This window comes from Moschus berezovskii, chromosome 6 (genome assembly GCF_049115385.1).
Source record: "Moschus berezovskii isolate FMDL1 chromosome 6, NW_MosBer_1.0, whole genome shotgun sequence".
NCBI lineage: Eukaryota > Metazoa > Chordata > Mammalia > Artiodactyla > Moschidae > Moschus > Moschus berezovskii.
Window position 1 is genome coordinate 35,110,804 of NC_142465.1, and position 18,341 is coordinate 35,129,144.

The 18,341-nt window shown below is 48.0% G+C and overlaps 1 protein-coding gene across 2 annotated transcripts; it reads left to right on the forward strand.

Moving 5' to 3' along the window:
• The first annotated feature begins 7,135 nt into the window (after window positions 1-7,135).
• Window positions 7,136-13,973, forward strand: RND1 (Rho family GTPase 1). Of its 2 annotated transcripts, XM_055396225.2 has the most exons (5): window positions 7,136-7,342; window positions 8,055-8,142; window positions 10,715-10,824; window positions 11,905-12,039; window positions 12,980-13,959. In XM_055396225.2, the coding sequence occupies exons 1-5, from the start codon at window positions 7,223-7,225 to the stop codon at window positions 13,223-13,225; spliced, it is 699 nt and encodes a 232-aa protein (XP_055252200.1). In that variant the 5' UTR covers window positions 7,136-7,222; the 3' UTR covers window positions 13,226-13,959. The 2 variants fall into 2 exon arrangements, with proteins under 2 accessions (XP_055252200.1, XP_055252201.1); XM_055396226.2 differs by lacking the exon at window positions 11,905-12,039 and having other exon boundaries at window positions 12,980-13,973.
• Window positions 13,974-18,341: the final 4,368 nt, after the last annotated feature.

An 18,341-nucleotide genomic window follows, 5' to 3' on the forward strand; every position in this document is an offset into this window, starting at 1 on the left:
AGGTAGCTTTCATTTCTTTCTCTTCCTGTACAGGCCTTCACACACACACACACACACACACTCACTGGTCCTCTTTTTCCATCTCTTGCTTCCACGCCATCCCATTCCCTAGATCATTCCCTGTATACTACCCACCTCTCAGCATCTTATTCTTATTTTAACCATAGCTCAATGCTACTTCCTCTAGGAAGTTTTCCAAGAAAATTCTTCTTTTTCCTTTTGTTTCTGCTTCTAATCGCTCACCAGACGCATACAACACTCAGCTATCCGAAAGAGGAGCAGAAGAGCGCAAGAAGGAGAAAAATCCCAGGAATGGGCCTGGCCATCACAGCTAATCTTTGGTTTTCTCCTATGGAATATAACACTTTCACAGAATATCAACATCAAGCAAGGCTGCCCAATGACCGAAATAGAGCAAGAAGAAGACCTCACTGTAGTCACATCCAAATACAGACAAAACCAAGAAATTGTCAAAGCCATAAAAATGAACAAACATCCCCCTTTTCTAGCTCATACTAGTGGCTGCTTCTCCTTTACCAATCAAGCATTAGGTTTGCTTCGTTTTTATTTACTAAGGTACCATTATGGTTTAGAACTGAGAAGGTGGGGACTTCCCTGGCGGTCCAGAGGTTAAGACTCTGTGCTTCCACTGCTGCTGCTGCTAAGTTGCTTCAGTCGTGTCCGACTCTGTGCGACCCGATAGACGGCAGCCCACCAGGCTCCCCCGTCCCTGGGATTCTCCAGGCAAGAACACTGGAGTGGGTTGCCATTTCCTTCTCCAATGCATGAAAGGGAAAAGTGAAAGTGAAGTCGCTCAGTTGTATCCGACCCTCAGCAACCCCATGGACTGCAGCCCACCAGGCTCCTCCGTCCGTGGGATGTTCCAGGCAAGAGCACTGGAGTGCCATCGCCTTCTCTGTTACTTCCCTGACCTCTCCCCAAATCTGCAAATTTAAGTCCAAATCCTAAGTCTTTTCCTGGATGCCCCACAGTTGATGTGTGCTGTTCTCTTTGATGAAATGAGTTCACAAACCCAATTTTGTTTGACTGTAAGTGTCTGCTGGTAGTCTTTGGCTGGAGGGCATTGACAATCAAGAAAAAACATACAAGTATACTTGTGCGTATTTTTTAAAACTCTGAACTCCTACGCTTTGGTTTTTAAGTGTATTTTATGATATTTCAGTACCACATTCCCTTTCCTAATTCTGTTCTCAGGCAAACTGCCCCATCCCCTGAATCATCTGCTTCAGCTGGTTACGTTGATTTTTCTGTCCTCAGGCGAGCTGAGCATTTCCCTGCATCTCTCCTCTCCAGTCTTTTTAAATAATGTTTGTCTGTTTATGTCTTTGACTACCTTGGGTCTTAGTTGCAGCTCTGTAGCACTTGCTTCAGTGGTTACGGCACGCTGGTTTAGTTGCTTTACAGCATATGGGTATGTTGGTTTCCAGAGCAGGGATCGAACCCACGTCCCCTGCATTGTCGGGAGGATTCTTAACCACTGGAGCAGGGAAGTCTTGCCGTCTCCAATCTTGTATTAAAACTGAGGCCCGGGAGAAACCACTCTCTTAGATGAGGCTTCCAAGATCACCTGACCAGATCTGACCTCTCCCTTCGCAGCACTCCTACCACACTAGTTTCAGTTACCCGCCAGGCTCTTGTTTTATCTCCTCCTCATAAGCTGTAAACTCCATGAAGATGGGGACTGGGTCTTAAAATCTTGTTTAGCACTCTAGTGAGTGCTCCAGCTAAAAGGCCCCGTCAAAGGGTAGGTATTCCCATGGCCAGGAGCCAGGGATCCCTGAGATCATGAGAAGCTATGGTTTAGAACTGAGAAATGGAGCGCCTGAGTCATATTAAGGAGGGGTGAGTGGGCCTTGCCTTCTGGACTCCTGGGGGACACAAGTGGCAGTGTCCCTAGGAACTCTTTGTAAGGATCCCTAGGGCAGAGAAAGTCCTGGGTTTGTGTACTCTGTGCTAAGAGTCAGAGTGGATTTGAATTTGCTACCACTCTGAACACCTTGGTGTATTACGTCACTGTCCTAGATAAGGACCTTATCACAGTAATCAGAGTCAAAAAAAGATAGGACAGCCCTGAGCTTTGACAGTGTGGTACACACACACACACACACACACGCATGCACATGATATCCAGTCTAGTGGCTTTTAAATTGTGTTCCCTGGAGTTTGTCCCCTAGAAGTACCCTGGAAGGCTGAGTGTGTCCCATCCCAAGTCCCTAATTCTGATTTAACACTGAAGTTTTGTTTTTCATCTTTTTGTGTTTTGGGATACTGCATGAGATGTAATTTAATACATGTTAACAACACCATGGAGATGCAATCAGCAAAATCCAGAATATGGAAAACACTGTAGAATAAACAACCTAGTTTCTTCATCAGGTAAACTTTAGGGGAAAAAAAGGAAATGGAATCTATGAAATAAAAGATGCTTAAGAGCCATATCAATGAAATTCAGTGAGTGGACTTTGTTTAGATTCCAGTTTAACTAAATCAATGAATGACACAATTGGGGAAATTTTAGCACTGACTGACTATTTGGTGATTTTTAAGGAGTTATTTATTTTTAGTGGGGATAATGGTATTTTGATTATGTTAATGAAGAATCTTTTATTTTTCAGATGAGTACTGAAATCTCTATGGATTAAATGATATGATGTCCAAAATTTGTCTTATAATCGTCCAGTGAGGAGGTGTAGTGGGGAGAAGCTGGGTGGGGGTATAGATGAAGTAGGATTGTGTGGATGATTGTTGAAGCTGGGTGATGGTTACAAATGGGTTCATTGTATTTTTCTATTTCTTTAAATGTTTGAACATCTCCACACAATACATTTTTTTAAAGAAAAAAACAAGTTAAAGGAGATTGTAAAGAGAATTTGAAATTATAATCTTATTTATTTATTTATTAAGTAACCGCTTTGGACTTCCCTTGTGGCTCAGTGGTAAAGAATCTACCTGCCAGTGCAGGAGACATGGGTTCCATCCCTGGTCCGGGAAGATCCTACATGCCAAGGAGCAGCTGAGCCCATGACCACAACTGCTGAGCCTGTGCCCTAGAGCCCGTGCTCCAAAACAAGAGAAGCCACTGCAATAAGGAGCCTGCTCACAGCAACTAGAGAGTAGCCTGCACAGCAACAGAGACCCAGCACAGCCAGAAATAAATAAATGAATAAAATGTCAGGAAAAGTAACGGCTTTATCAAGATATAATTCACACACCATACAACTCACCAATTTAAACAATCCAGTGGTTTTTAGCATATTCACAGACTTGTACAACCATCACCACAATCAAGTTTAGAAGAGTTTTGTCACCTCAAAAAGAAACCTCACACCTATTAGCAGACATTCTACATTCCTCCACAACCCTTACAGCCCTAGATAACTACTAATCTCCTGTGTCTGGATTTGTTCTGGATGCTTCATACAAGTGAAATCATATAATATATGGCCTTTTGTGACTAGCTTCTTTCACCTTAGGATAATGTTTTCAGTTATAACCTTGTTTTAAAATTTCCTGGTCTTATAGGAGGGCTTCCTTGGTGTTTCAGTGGTAAAGAATCTGCCTGCCAATGCAGGAGACCTGTATTTGAGTCTTGGATCAGGAAGATCCCCTGGAGAAGGGAATGGCAACCCACTCCAATATTACTGCCTGGAGAGTTCCATGGACAGAGGAGCCTGGCAGGCTACAGTCCATGTGGTTGCAAACAGTCAGTCTTACAGGAAAAAACAACCATATAAATTTATTACTCTGGTTTTGGATTTTTAAATAAAGATACATGGAAGAGGTTTAAACAAACTTGGGGGAGGGAGTTTAACTGCTAAAAAAAATAAAGAAAGGTGAAAGCCCCTTTGTTAGTCCAAACCCCTCACCTTACATTCAAGGAACTAGGGGCCCAGAGAGACTAACCCAAACACACATAGCTTGTTAAGGACAGAGCTGGTCCAACACCCAGACCAGCTGAATTTTGGCTCCATCCTCCTTTCATGTTGCCACACTGCCTTCTGAACACACACACACACACAAACATACACACACACACACCCCCCATATTTCCCACTGTAATTCATAAACATGTGACCCACAAAATATCTTCGGAGACACATCTTGACAAGGTGAAGGGACCTAGAGAGGAAGTCTGGAGATCTCTCCCTTCTGCTCAAGGTCAGTTTTACTTCAGCCCCGATCCCCAGGAGGCCCCATGATGGGGGCTGCTTTGTCTCACAGCTCAGGCTTTCTGCTTTCCTCCCCTGAAATGCAACCACTCAGGGAAGAAGCAGTGTTAGCACCAGCTCACAGAATTTCTGTCTCCGTGGACCTCAGGAGTGGCAGTCTTGTTGGAAGTTAGAGGAAGGTGTTTGCATAGCAAGAACAGTTTTTACTTATTTGGATATTATTTGGAGTGCCGCAGGAGAGGGTGCGCGTAGCGGGAGGCTGGGACAGAGCATGGGGAAGAGAGAGGGCTAGAGCCTTTGGGGCTGCCATTGGAGGAAACCCAGTTAAGGGTTAAGAGGCTGCATGGGAACCCCACTGGTGCTTCCAGGACTGAGTTCCGATGAGATGGAGACACCAGGAAAAAGTCATGCTAAGGGGGAGAGGACTCCAGGCTGAGGCAATCTGTGATCTTACAGCTGTTCCTGGAACACTCCCAAACCATGTTTATGGGCACCTCGGCGAGGCTGTCAGGCTGCTGCAAAAGGGCAGGAAGAGGACAAATTCTATAGACAGAACATTATTTTAGGGCTGAGGATGAGACCTGGGGAATGGTAGGGGAAAGAAGCTTCCAGAGAGCCTGCCTGGGAAAGGAGGGTAACCAGCCAATGGTATCACCTGGTAACTGTGTTTCTACCCTGGAGATTCCCTGAAGTGACCCCTGATCCCTGGAAAGGGGGCCTTAGGGCAGAAGACAGTGCAGGACTTAGCCCCAGGACCCTCAGCCAGGCAACCTGGACCAGACACAGGAGACCTAGGTTCGATCCCTAGGTGGGGAAGATCCCCTGGAGAAGGGAATACTCCCCACCCCAGTATTTTTACCTGGAGAATTCCATGGACAGAAGAGCCTGTCTGGCTATAGTCCGTGGAGTCCGGGAGGTCCCAAAGAGTTGGACACGACTGATTGATCAACACTGTTGGGGCTTCCCAGGTGATGCTAGTGATAAAGAACCCTCCTGCCAATGCAGGAGACATAAGAGATGCAGTTTCAATCCCTAGGTCAGGAAGATCCCCTAGAGGAAGGCATGGCAGCCCACTCCAGTATTCTTGCCTGGAGAATGCTATGGACAGAGGAGTCTGGTGGGCTATTGTCCAAAGTGTTGCAAAAAGTCAGACGCTGAAGACTGAAGCGACTTAGCATGCACGCACACTGGTTAGGCCACATTCTCAAAATACTCTCCATTCTCCTGTCTATAGAGGGCGTTGGCAATCTTACCCTTAGAAATCTTTCCCTTTGGGACCAGGGAAAATTTTAAACATAAAGCTGATCGCCGAAGAATCGATGCTTTTGAACTGTGGTGTTGGAGAAGACTCTTGAGAGTCCCTTATACTGCAAGGAGATCCAACCAGTCCATTCTAGAGGAGATCAATCCTGGATGTTCATTGGAGGGACTGATGCTAAAGCTGAAACTCCAATACTTTGGCCACCTCATGCGACGAGTTGACTCACTGGAAAAGACTCTGATGCTGGGAAAGGTTGGGGGCGGGAGGAGAAGGGGACGACCGAGAATGAGATGGCTGGATGGCATCACCGACTCTGTGGACATGAGTTTGAGTGAACTCCGGGAGTTGGTGATGGACAGGGAGGCCTGGCGTGCTGTGATTCATGGGGTCGCGGAGAGTCGGACACGACTGAGCGACTGAACTGAACTGAACTGAACTGATGTAACAGGGAACACACCCCTTCCCCTACTCCAGTGGGGCAGCAGTGAAGTTCAAAGGAAATAGGGCTCAGGCTGTGCTCCAGAGGCACTGGGCTTGACAAGGTGAAGGGACCTAGAGAAGTCTGGAGTGCTCTGCTTTTGCCCAGGGTCAGTGTCACTTCAATCCCTGATCCCCCAGGAGGCCTCATCTAGACTGTTTTGGTTCCTGAATAATCAGTGGGTTATTCAAGCTGGTTCTGTCTAGTGGAGAGGCGGTAACATGAAGGGCTCTGAGGGCCAAGGGCTGGCAGGCAGTTACGTAGGTCATCTCAACCTCATTTTGCCCTTCAGCTTCTGAATCCCAAAGTCCCAGGCCCATTCTTCCAGTCTGGACTTCAACCAGCTGACACATGCAGTACAGCAGCGTCAGTAGGTGTCAACCTGAAACTGGACCTGCGCCTGATTCATCCAGGAAGCTGAACCCAAGAGGTAGAACAAACACCCCTAAAGCAGCCCCTGCCAGGCCTGGGGTGAGAGGTTGTCTGGCCAAACAGACAGCAACTTTGTTTGTTTTGCCCTCTTCATGCCCCTCCCCACTTGCCAGACTCCCTCATTCCTTTCTCTGTGCCCATCTCTAGGTCAGAAGCTCTGTGGGTTTTTTCCAGATGAGGCAAGAAAGTTATTTAATTTATGTACTTTTTAGTGAAGGTGACTTCTGAGGAAGAGACTTGGGTGTTGAAAAGGGTCCAAGAGAGTTGATAAGGGGGTCCAGCAGGAACTTCTGTGAAGAGAAGCCAGAAGTGGGAAGTGGTCCGAATGGGGATTAGATGGAACAAAGGGGCCAGACATTTCTGGGACCACCCCTTCCCCAAGGAAGTGCCACCAGTCTACAATTTAGACTGTCCTGTTCTCCTGGCACAACTCCAGCTTGACTCCACTATCCACATTCTTGGCTAGTTTATTGTTTTTGACACTAATTGGTGGACACTCAAGACCATTAAATTTTTGTTTATTTTCCCCCACCCCAACCCCGATACGAACGCAAAACAACGTGGGAATTCCCTTTCAGAGGAAGCAAGAAACGGTGCAGCTTTAAGAGAAAGGGAAGAAGAGGGTTCTGACTCAGATCCTCCTGCCATTGGCTGCTAGAGGGGATCCCACTTCAGGGATTGGCTGTGACGGAGTCCGCCTCCTCTTGTGATTGGCTCAGCCAGGGCAATATAAGGTGGCCGTACTGGCCTCTTTCTCAGTTGGAGAGAGACAGGGAATCCGGCTGGGTGGTGTGCTGAGACGCACCTGGCGTAACCCTCTCCTTTCTGAATCCGAATCCAGGTCCCGCGGAGGCTGCAGCCATGAAGGAGAGACGGGCCCCCCAGCCAGTCGTGGCCAGATGTAAGCTCGTTCTGGTGGGGGATGTGCAGTGTGGGAAGACAGCAATGTTACAGGTGTTGGCGAAGGACTGCTATCCCGAGGTGAGTTGCTCGCCCGCCCGCTGGCCACCTTTCCTCTTTGACCGCCTGCTGCTGCGGGTAGATTCCCACCTGCCCAGGGGAGCTGTTTCATCCCACCCCACCCCTCCCCATCCTCAGCCGCTTTCTGGCTGGAGGACCGCCCTTCCTTAGCTTCCCCTGAGACCTGTTCCACTTCTGCCGCCTAGCTGGCTCCTCCTCACCTCTTCACCCATAGGTCCCTGGTCAAATCCCCTCCTATCTCTGTTCATCCTGGAGTCTGCTCTTAGTAGAGGAAACTGGAAGCATTTGAGTCAGGGGTTTCTTCTTGACGTAATACCTGCCGGTCCCTTCATCCGTTCTATGCGCTTGACCCCAGGCAGGCTTCTGCTGCCCTGCTGGTTCAAGGGACTTGTGGGGAGAAAAAGCTAAAATTGATTTGTGGCTCTGAAATTTGGAGACAGGCAGAGCTGGGGACAAGAGGAATCCGTGTGTGTGTGGTGTCTCCCTGACCATTTAGGGTATGGGGAGATTGCCCTGGCAGGAAGTCTTTTACATTTCTCATTTTGACCCATCTCTCCTGTCCCATGTGGTCCTTCCTGCCCCAGGTATGCTCCCCTTTCCTGCTACTTTAGTGTCTCACTAGGGCGAGTGGCTTCTTGTGTAGCCCAGCACTAAGTGGAGGGGTCTGAGGGTTGGTGCATCCAAGGTGTGAATAGTTCCTCTGTTTTCACAGACGTATGTACCCACTGTGTTTGAGAATTACACAGCCTGCTTGGAGACAGAGGAACAGAGAGTGGAGCTCAGTCTCTGGGACACTTCAGGTAAGACTGCTGGCCCCAAGTGCCCCTTTCCCACCCCCACTGGTCTGTTGCAGTTGCTGTCTCTTAGAAATGGTTTTTCTCTTTGACGGGGAGGAGTCCGTCAGTTTGCCCAGAAACTGAAAGAAAGAGACCTGAAGATTCTTTGGTGGGGGTGGGGCTTGGCTAACTCAGTTGGCTCATCCAGGGGTGCAGAATGGATGAACCCCAGAAGCTATCACTTCTCTTGGTCTGGCTCCATCCTTTAGAGAGCTGGAATGGGGAGGTGAATGGACCCCAGAAGACTACTGGAGGAGGCAGTTAGGGCTTCTCCATTTCCACACTCTACCACCCAACACACGCACTCACAGCCTTTACTGCCCCAGAGAAAAGCCAAATAAAAGGCAGGAGGCAGCGCTGGTTGTGGCAGGGAGACAAGTCTGCTTTGGGGGAAATGTTGCTCCTGACTCAGTTTTCTCGTCTGCATTTCATCTCTGGCACTGCTGCCTGCCTGCCTGCCGCAGCTCAGCCCCACTGTCATACCTCTGCGGCTGAGGGATGAAGCGATGCATCGTCAGTGTTTTGGAGGGTGGGGGCTCAATATGGGTCATGGTCATGTTGTACATAGCAGGGGGGTGTTGACTGTGACTAGGCTGAGGTAGAAGATGCTCTATCTTTCTGGAATGTGGAAAGCAATGTTTTAAGTCTCTCATCCCTAAACCTTCAGTGCTAGGCTATCCTTTGCTTTTCACTCTGAACCCCTTTCCATTATCTCTTTACCCCAGCCCTTTTTAAATAGACTGAGCTCAGAATCATAATTAAGGACTGAAAGCCAGAAATATGAGAAAGAAAATAAAATCCATTTCTCTTAAAAATGCTGAGTTTAAAGAGGAACTATAAATCACTAGGGGTTTCCTGTTACATATAAATATGCCATCCTACTCCTCCAAAGATCTATTATTCCCATCATCCAATTTTGAGGATTGGAAAGACTGGAGGTAGGATATGAGTAATCAGAAAATGAGACATGCCCCTCGCTCACCACTCCCCAAACCAAGACAGAAATTCCTCCACCTGGTATGCTTCCCTCTGTTGCAGTTCCAGGGGTTAGAAGCCAGGATTCTGATTATCCGGACTGTGCTATGCTGGCTGGATTGAGCTGGAATGCAGCTTGGCTGTATGATATATGGTTTTTCATCTGCTGTACTCTGCCCACCTCTCAATCTTCCCAGAATCTTACTGCAGCTCATCTCTTTTCACTACCACCGCCCCCAAAGAGCCCCTCCCCCTCTTCCCACAGTCAGAATGCAGTCCTTGAATCCCAATTCAGATAATGGAAAATCAGCAAGGTGGTCTCTATTCCCTGTGTCGCATCCCCACCCCCCAAGTTCCAAAAGGATGCCGGCTATCCTTCAGCCTCAAACTCCCTCTTTCAAATGAGATGCCTGTAAGGAAGGAGGAATGGCAGGGGTGTGTGGGATGGGGCTTCCCAGCAGTGGGGCCATTATTCACTTGCTGGTCTTAGAGGAGGGGGATTGCTTAGAGCCAGAAAGGAGGCCTCCTCTCCTCCTCCTTCCCCAGTGCTGCAGTGTTCCCTTTGCACAGTGATACTGTGATGAGACCCCACTTCATCCCTCAGAGAGGGATGGGGGCTGATTACTGAAGGAGCAGGCAGTTATCCCAACTCCCCTCTACTCCCTTTTTTTGAACAACCAACCCCCTGCCTCAGCTTGGATTCCCCCCAGTTTCCATGGCGATTGCGGTTCAGGGAGAGGGGCTGCTTGCTATTCTGAGCACGGATTGTCTGGGTTCCAAAGCTGCTACTGTTCCTTCCCCAGGGTGGAGGGGGCAGGTTCAACCCCCAGCCTTCTCCCACATTGGACCACCTGGGTCTGCGCTGCCTATTCCCCTCCCAGGGATGGACCCTTATTCGAGAGCCTCTAAATCCCAGCTGTTGGTGCTGCTGTCTTTGAGAATGCCTCCCTGAGATCTTGGGACAGGGGGCTGCAGCTTTCCTTTTGCCATTTTTCAGTGTAAGCTGATTTGGGTAGGAGGAGCAGTGGGACCCTGAATTCCTGATGCTTTCCCTCCCCTGCCTGCCTCCTAGAGTTCTGACCCCATGGCAAAGAAGCAGGGCAGCCAGTTATATAACAGGCAGTTGTGTTTCTTCACTGGGGAGACCCTGGAGCAGAAGCCAGGAGCAAAGGTTGGACAACAGGCAGACTCTAGAAAAGAGACCTTAAACAAGGCCTGGTCTCTCTGCAGGAGAAGGAGGCGCTTCCCCTGGGACTCAGAAAACTGGTGGACCTTCAACGAAGCCCACTGTAGGAGACCCAGACAGGGCCTGGTTACACTTCACCTCCCTTTTATTTTGCCCCCTTTCCCTTTTTCAGGATTAAGGAAGATGACCTTCTTGCACTGTCTCTTGACAGGTGGTCAGGTCCCAAGCTTCCCACTGCAGCACGTTCCCCTGGGAGATAGGTGGCTCCCTCTCCCTTAAGGGACCAAGCGTGGTGTTCCCAGCGCTCTTTGGGTTTAGGCCTCGAGGGGAGGGAAAGTGCCATGATTACCATCGGCTCTCTCTCCCCGCTACCAGGGTCTCCCTACTACGACAATGTCCGTCCGCTCTGCTACAGTGACTCGGACGCAGTATTACTATGCTTTGATATCAGCCGTCCAGAGACTGTGGACAGTGCACTCAAGAAGGTAAGACTGAATGAATTCTGCCATCTCTAGCTCAGCTGGAGAACAAAAAGGAATCTTGGGGACCTTGTCATCTAACCCCTCTTATGTAGGGAGAAATTGAGGCCAGGGAAGGAAGAGATTTGCCTGAGGCCACACCATTAGCTACAGGTTCTGGGACCAGAGAGGCTTCTCAGGTGGTTCAGTGGTAAAGAATCTGCCTACCAATGCAGGGGGCACAGGTTCAACTCCTGGATTGGGAAGATTCCCTGGAGGAGGACATGCAACCCACTCCAGTATTCTTGACTGGACAATCCCATTGACACAGGAGCTTGGCGGGCTACAGTCCATGGGGTCGCAAAGAGTCAGATACAACTGAGTGACTAAACACTGGGGCTAAACCCAGATCTCCAGTTCCTCTTCATCCTGCCTTTGCCCCTATCCTGCACTGATCCATCAGAGGCCCAGCAGGGGAGGGTGGTGTTGGAGACTCAGGAAGTGAGGGTTGAGAGTAGAGAACTTTTTGGTGATCTGGTTTGAGGGTTGAAGAAGGGGCCTTTGGGTGGCAACTTTACAGACCTTGATCCCAGGCCTTCTGGGACTTAGCCAGGCAGACCTGAGCTGAACTGCTGGTAGGAAATGCTTCGGTCAGGGTAGTAAGGTCTACCCATACTGAGGAGTCCCAGGAAACCTTGTGGAACTAGCCCAGTTTCTCAGAAGACTCCGGGATTATCTCCTTCCCTTGGAAAGAGACTGGTTGGCTTCTTGGCTTTCTGGACTTGTGCAGCCCTTTGGGTTGAGGAGGTGGACTCATGCCCCATATGCTTGGCAGAGAATGAGAGATTTGTCCCTGTGCTCTCTTTGGAGACTGGGCCGTTGAATCTGGGGACAGACTCTTGGGTCAGCACTCCTGTAGCCTCAAAGGCCTCATGGACAGGAAGATGATGTAATTAGTGCAGTGGCAATGCTGTGACTCACAGGGAGGGCTGGGCTGGGGATAAGCGGAATGGTGTATGTGATGTTGCCAACTGGGTTCCTCCGGGTGTCCATCAGCCACTGATTCTCCTTCCTTCCTCCTTCCTATCTTCTTGCATGGCTCTTCAGTGGAGGACGGAAATCCTTGACTATTGTCCCAGCACCCGGGTCTTGCTTATCGGTTGTAAGACAGACCTGAGAACAGACCTGAGCACTCTGATGGAGCTGTCACACCAGAAGCAGGCACCCATCTCTTATGAGCAGGTGTGTGTGTGTGTGTGCCCATGTGTGGGCTGGGAGTGGAGCTGGGGAAGGCTATAGGAGAGGACTTGGAAAATGGCTCTTGCTCACACTCTTTCACTATAGCAAGAGAGAATTGGTATTCTGGGGGGCCATCTATAATCAGCAAACTAGTTACCTAGGTAGTGGTAGTGGATAACAATTTGCTCAGATTCATACTTCCCAGGTGGTGCTAGTGGTAAAGAACTTGCCTGCCAGTGCAGGAGACATAAGTGATATGGGTTCGATCCCTGAGTCAGGAAGATCCCCTGCAGGAGGGCATGGCTAACCCACTCCAGTATTCTTGCCTGGTGAACGCTATGGACAGGGGAGCCTGGTGGGCTACAATCCACAGAGTTGCACAGAGTTGAGCACGTCTGAAGTGACTCAGCATGCACGCAGGCACATGCTGTAGTTTTTCAGGTGAGCCATTCCTGTGTGTGCCAGTGTTTCTCAGGTGGTTTTTTGTGTGTATGTGAGGACCACCTTTATTAGAATCACTAGAGGTGTTTGTCAGAATTCCTGACTCCTTATCTGCGGAGTCATTCTGGGAGAAAAGTATGGGAGTTACATTATAAATTAAGTCCCTGGATAATTTCTTATGCGCATGGGAAGGTAAGGATCATTTCTTTAAACCAGTCTCTCACATTACAATCATCTGAGGACTTCTTAAAAATACTAATTCCTAGGCCTACCCCCAGAAATTCCGATTTACTTGTTCTGGCATCAGTATGGTTTAAAAATGTTCCAGATGACTTTAAGGTGTAGTCAGGCTTCACCTTCAGATAATGATCAGTAGAGGGTGGTGGTAGGAGCCTGGCAGTTGGGTCCCTTGGAGCAGCCCTGGGGAGGACCGCTAACCTGAGAAAGCAGGGTTTCAGAGCCATTTTGGATCACTGCATGGATGACCTCACTTCCCCTGCAGGGCTGTGCCATTGCCAAGCAGCTGGGTGCAGAAATATACCTGGAAGGCTCAGCTTTCACCTCCGAGAAGAGTATCCACAGCATCTTCCGGACGGCATCCATGGTGTGTCTGAACAAACCCAGCCCGATGCCCCCGAAGAGCCCTGTCCGAAGCCTCTCCAAGCGACTGCTCCACCTCCCCAGCCGTTCTGAACTCATCTCTTCCACCTTCAAGAAGGAAAAGGCCAAAAGCTGTTCCATTATGTGAAGTGGCGGTTGGAGAGGGGAGACAGCCTCCCACTTCCTCCCTTGGGTTGCAGAGGCACGGGGAGAGGGAGGAGGAGACAGTTTAGGACTCTGGACATGAGATTTTCAGATGGCCACGGTGAGGGCTCGGAAGGAGACAGGAACGAGACAAGGAAAGAGCCAGGCCCGGCTTGAGGACCTGACACCGAGAAAGAACCATCACACCCCAAGTCAGGCCCTAGGCGGTGGAGGGGGCGGCTGCCCCAGTGCCCTCTGCTCCAGCAACAGAAAAGGTGTGGGGGTTTGGGGGGCATGCTGGCCTCACGACTTTGGTTGGGGCCCTACAGGATCCTCACTTCAGCATCATGCCTCTTCCACACAGCGTTTCCATGTAGGCCAGGGGATGGGAGGGGTCCCTGAGCCCTTCCCTTCCCCTCTGAGGAGGCTGCAGAGGACTGGAGAGTGGGGAAGCCAAGAGGCAGCTCCCTTGGGAGCTGAGCCTAGGTGCTTCATAACTGGTAACTGAAATCAGAAGGCAGGAGCTGGTCAGAGCCACTGAAAAGGAAACCTCATCTTTGCATAGCCCATGCCTCATGGAGGGGTGACATCATACATTCGCATGCTTCTCACCTGAGTCCCCAGGGTCCAAGGGAGAAGCCCCAGATCCCCTTCTCTTGCAGTGTGGGGGTGGTGGTGCTGCAGGAGGCAGGGCTGGGTGGGGGTCACCAGACTTTTTCTGTCCTTAGGGCAGTATAGCTGGCATTTGTTTTATAGACTCTTGTCTTTGGAATTGGGGGGGAGGGGGGAGTGTTTCAATCTGTTATATGTTCTGTGTTTAAAGAAGAAAACCTATTTATTAATTAAATATATAAGACATACAAAGAAGTTGATTCTGTTTTCTTAGTTTCTTTCTTGATTTCCTTTGGTCTCCGATGCTGAGGAGAAAGTGGTGCTGGGGTCCTTTCTGTGCATTGCAGAGGGGCTGCCTCCACTGTTCCCTGGCACCTCCAGCAAGGATCTGCTCCCTCTCCCCACATCCCTGCTTCATCCCCTTCCCCACCCATTTCCTGCTAATCAAGTGATGATCTCTTTACCTCTGGAGCCGGGTTTCTCAACCTGGGAACCAATGACATTTTGGAGCAGCTAATGCTTTGTGGTGGGGGCTCTTTTGTGCACAGAGGATGTCTAACAGCATCCCTGGCCTCTCCCTGCTAGGTGTCCATAGCACCCTGAGTTGTCCCAGCCAAAAACGTCCCTTGCATTGCAGGTAGATTCTTTACCATCTGAGCACCAGGGAAGCCCAAAATGTCTCCAGATGTTGCTAAATGTCTCCCAGGGCTAAGTCGTTTGGGGTTGACAACCATTGCCCTAGAGAGTCTAGAGGAGAGAGACAAAATCCAGTGAAAGCATCAGATGGAGAGCCAACCCCACCCCTATAGAAAGTGGACAGGCTGAAGCCAAGGCTGGGAGGTTCCAAGGGTTCAGGTCACCTCTGAATGCAAGGTGAGGTGATGCCTTTTGCTTTCTTGACCTTCTGATTCCAAGGCCTGTTGATGGCAGCTCAGGGGTCTTATCATCTCTTCTCTTCAGCTGCTTATAGATCCTGTTTTCTAAGTTTCATACTTTTCTGGAAATAAAAATTTACTGTGTATTGCATACCTATATGCTTAGCATTGTGCTGAGTGCTTTACCTTATCACATTTTTTTTTATTTAGTATTAAAAAAATCTTATGGTAGTTTGTTTTCAGTGCTGTATTCCGGTGTACAGCAAGGTGATTCAGTTACATATTGTTTTTCTTATTCTTGTCCATTATGGTTTATCACAGATATTGAATATAGTCCCCTGTGCTTTACAATAGGGCCTTGTTGTTTATCTAACCTATGTGTAATAGCTTGTATATGCTGATCCCAAACTTCCAATCCTTCCCCCTACATTATCACATTTCACCTCATAAATGAAGATAACATTTATTAAATGTTTACTATGGGACTCTCAAGAGTCTTCTCCAGCACCACAGTTCAAAAGCATCAATTCTTCGGCGATCAGCTTTCTTCACAGTCCAACTCTCACATCCATACATGACCACTGGAAAAACCTTAGCCTTGACTAGACGGACCTTTGTTGGCAAAGTAATGTCTCTGCTTTTTAATATGCTGTCTAGGTTGGTCATAACTTTCCTTCCAAGGAGTAAGCGTCTTTTAATTTCATGGCTGCAATCAGCAAGGAGATCCAAACAGTCCATTCTAAAGGAGATCAATCCTGGGTGTTCACTGGAAGGACTGATGCTAAAGCTGAAACTCCAATACTTTGGCCACCTCATGCGAAGAGTTGACTCACTGGAAAAGATTCTGATGCTGGGAGGGATTGGGGGTGGGAGGAGATGGGGACAACAGAGAATGAGATGGCTGGATGGCATCACCGACTTGATGGACATGAGTTTGAGTGAACTCCGGGAGTTGGTGATGGACAGGGAGGCCTGGTGTGCTGTGATTCATGGGGTCGCAAAAAGTTGGACACGACTGAGTGACTGAACTGAACTGATAGGTCAGGTGTGCTTATAAGTTCTTTATGTTTCTTATTCTTGTGATAACCCTATGATGTACTAACGCCATTCCACAGACAGGAATACTGAGGTTCAGTGAGATTAATGTGCTTAAGGTCACACAGCTAGAAAGTGGTGGAACCTGGATACAAATCCAGGCAACCTGGCTGTCGAACAGGCACTTAAAAAAAAAACCATTTAATTTTTTTCATTAAAAAAAATTGAATGTCTTTAAATTCTATAGTGCTGTGCAATTTTTAAGTTTCACACACATGATTTCAAATAATCCCATAAAAACCATTCTTCCCCCCACCCCTATATTGCCCCTTCACTCTCCCCACTGGTAACCAGTAGTTTGTTCTCTACAGAACATGCGCTTTTTACTGGTCTGCTGTCCTACGATTGTAGTGGTGTTAGGTGCTCAGTTGTGTCTGACTCTTTGTGACCCCATGGACTAGAGCCCACCAGGCTTCCCTGTCCATGGGATTCTCCAGGCAAGAATACTGGAGTGAGTTGCCATTCCCTTCTCCGGGGGATCTTCCAAACCCAGGGACTGAACCTGGGTCTCCTGCATTGCAGGCAGATTCTCAGCTATCTAAGCCACCAGGGAAGCCCATGCTATCCTATCCTGTGAGGCAAATGGTCTTATTATCCCTATTTTATAAATGAGGAAATAGAAGATTCAGAGATGCCATATAACTTGCACAAGATCGTACTCTAGTAAATAGTGGAGTCAGGATTCAAACCCAGTCGCAGTGTAAACTAACTCCATGGGTCCTTTACTGCTAGCCATGTGGTACTGAAATAGGAAACTATACTTATGAACCCTAAAAGAATGTAGTCCCTTTGTCTCCATCTCCAAAGGTGCATATTTGTGAAAGAGCTAGCAGGGTAGGACAAACCATGCAAGTATCCCTTTTTAAAAAAAAATTTTTTTTTTTTTGGTTGCACTGCTAAGCATGTGGGGTCTTAATTCCCTGACCAGGGATAGAACCCACGCCCCTTGCATTGGATATGGAGTCTTAACCACAGGACTGCCAGGGAAGTCCTGCAAGTATTCTTTAAACTCAATGTCTCACAAGTATCATGAGAAAGCTATGTACAAGTACTAGGGAAATTCTGCCTCTATGCATTTGGACAAGCTTAATCAATTTTCAGGGCCTCAATTTATTGATCTTTAAAGATGATTGAGAATGGTAGCCTGAAAATAGGGACAGCATCTATGCTGAAGTTGAACTTGGAGTTGAATCCTGGCTTCATTCTTTTAACTATGTGGACTTCAAAGGTATAATTAATCTTTTTGGGCCACGAATCTTATCACTAAAATGGAGATAATGCCCATCTTACAGTGTTAGAACAAGTGAAATAAGTAATGTAGTTAAGTATCCAGCACAGAATTGGGCAGTAGAAGATAACTTAGTAACGAGCAGCTGTTACCCCTTGGTCTGAATGTTAGTTCCAGTCTGCGAGTGGAGAGCCCTCCAGTGTTCACTGGGTGAATTACACCTAACTGATCTTGGACACCTTTTCCCTTCCCTTTTCTGAGGTCCAAGTGGGCAGATCAAAGGCTTCAGAATTCTAAGAGCAGAAGGGTGCCTCTCCTGGGGTTACTTTGGGACTTTGTGCAGTGAGGTTCCGAGTTTTAGGTTATTTGGGCTTACTCCAGGTTCTGCTTCAGCAGCACTGAACACATTCAGAGAGAAAAACCAGACCAAGAGCTATGTGGGATTGAAACCCAAAAGCTTGTGATGGGAAAAAAGGAAAGGAAGGAGACATTAGTTACCTCCTGGTCCATGGTGCTGCAAAGAGTCGGACACGACTGAAGCGACTTAGCATGAACGCATCTATCTAAACCGTCTTAGAAGTTGTCAAGATTTTTGTTTCGGGGAGGAAGGGAGGTAGAATTATTAACCACAAGACCAAAGAGAAACAAAATGGAAGTACAGTTTTTTAGGGAAAAAAACTCATTGGAGGACTGACGAGAGGGAACTAGAGAGAGAAAGAAGAAAAAGTATTAAGGTAACCCAAACAACTGGCCAGATTCCAAACAGCAAGAAAGTGAAAAGGGCAGGTCCTACCTGGGATGTTTAGAAAACCAGATGCCACAGCACGGAAGATACTATCTTTCCAAGAGGCCTTTGCAATTCATTGTGTGAGCTCATTTCCAAATGTTCAAAATGTTGCAACAGTAACTACGGTGTTACCGCGGGGCCAGGGTTGTTAAAATGTCATTCTAAAGCTGGGATAGTCTCACACAATGAATTGTCCCACCCTCACTGGTAAATACTAGGCTGCTCCTGTAACTTAAATTTTCATTTGTCCATCTGTAAAACGGGGCTAATAATCTATCTCAAAGATTTTTTGTAAAAACCGGCTTTTCCACAAATCGTATTTATTGCTCTTACACAGTTGCTAGTTATAACTACGTGCTATTGATATGTAAGGAAAGCCTTAAATTTCTCCGTTGTAAGCCACGGGCCATGATGTCGTTAACTATACTTTCCAGGAAAACCAGCATATTCCAGGAGGGCTACGCCCGCAGAGAGAAAAACCTTCTGATGAAAGTCGACCTAAGAAAAACTCTTCCTCCTGCAG

Excerpts from the sequence above, each read along its gene's own strand:
- RND1 (XM_055396225.2), top strand. The coding sequence starts at position 7,223 with ATGAAGGAGAGACGGGCCCCCCAGCCAGTCGTGGCCAGATGTAAGCTC. Across the intron at positions 8,143-10,714 it reads CAGTCTCTGGGACACTTCAG|GGTCTCCCTACTACGACAAT; the intron begins GTAAGACTGCTG and ends CCCCGCTACCAG. Across the intron at positions 12,040-12,979 it reads CACCCATCTCTTATGAGCAG|GGCTGTGCCATTGCCAAGCA; the intron begins GTGTGTGTGTGT and ends CTTCCCCTGCAG.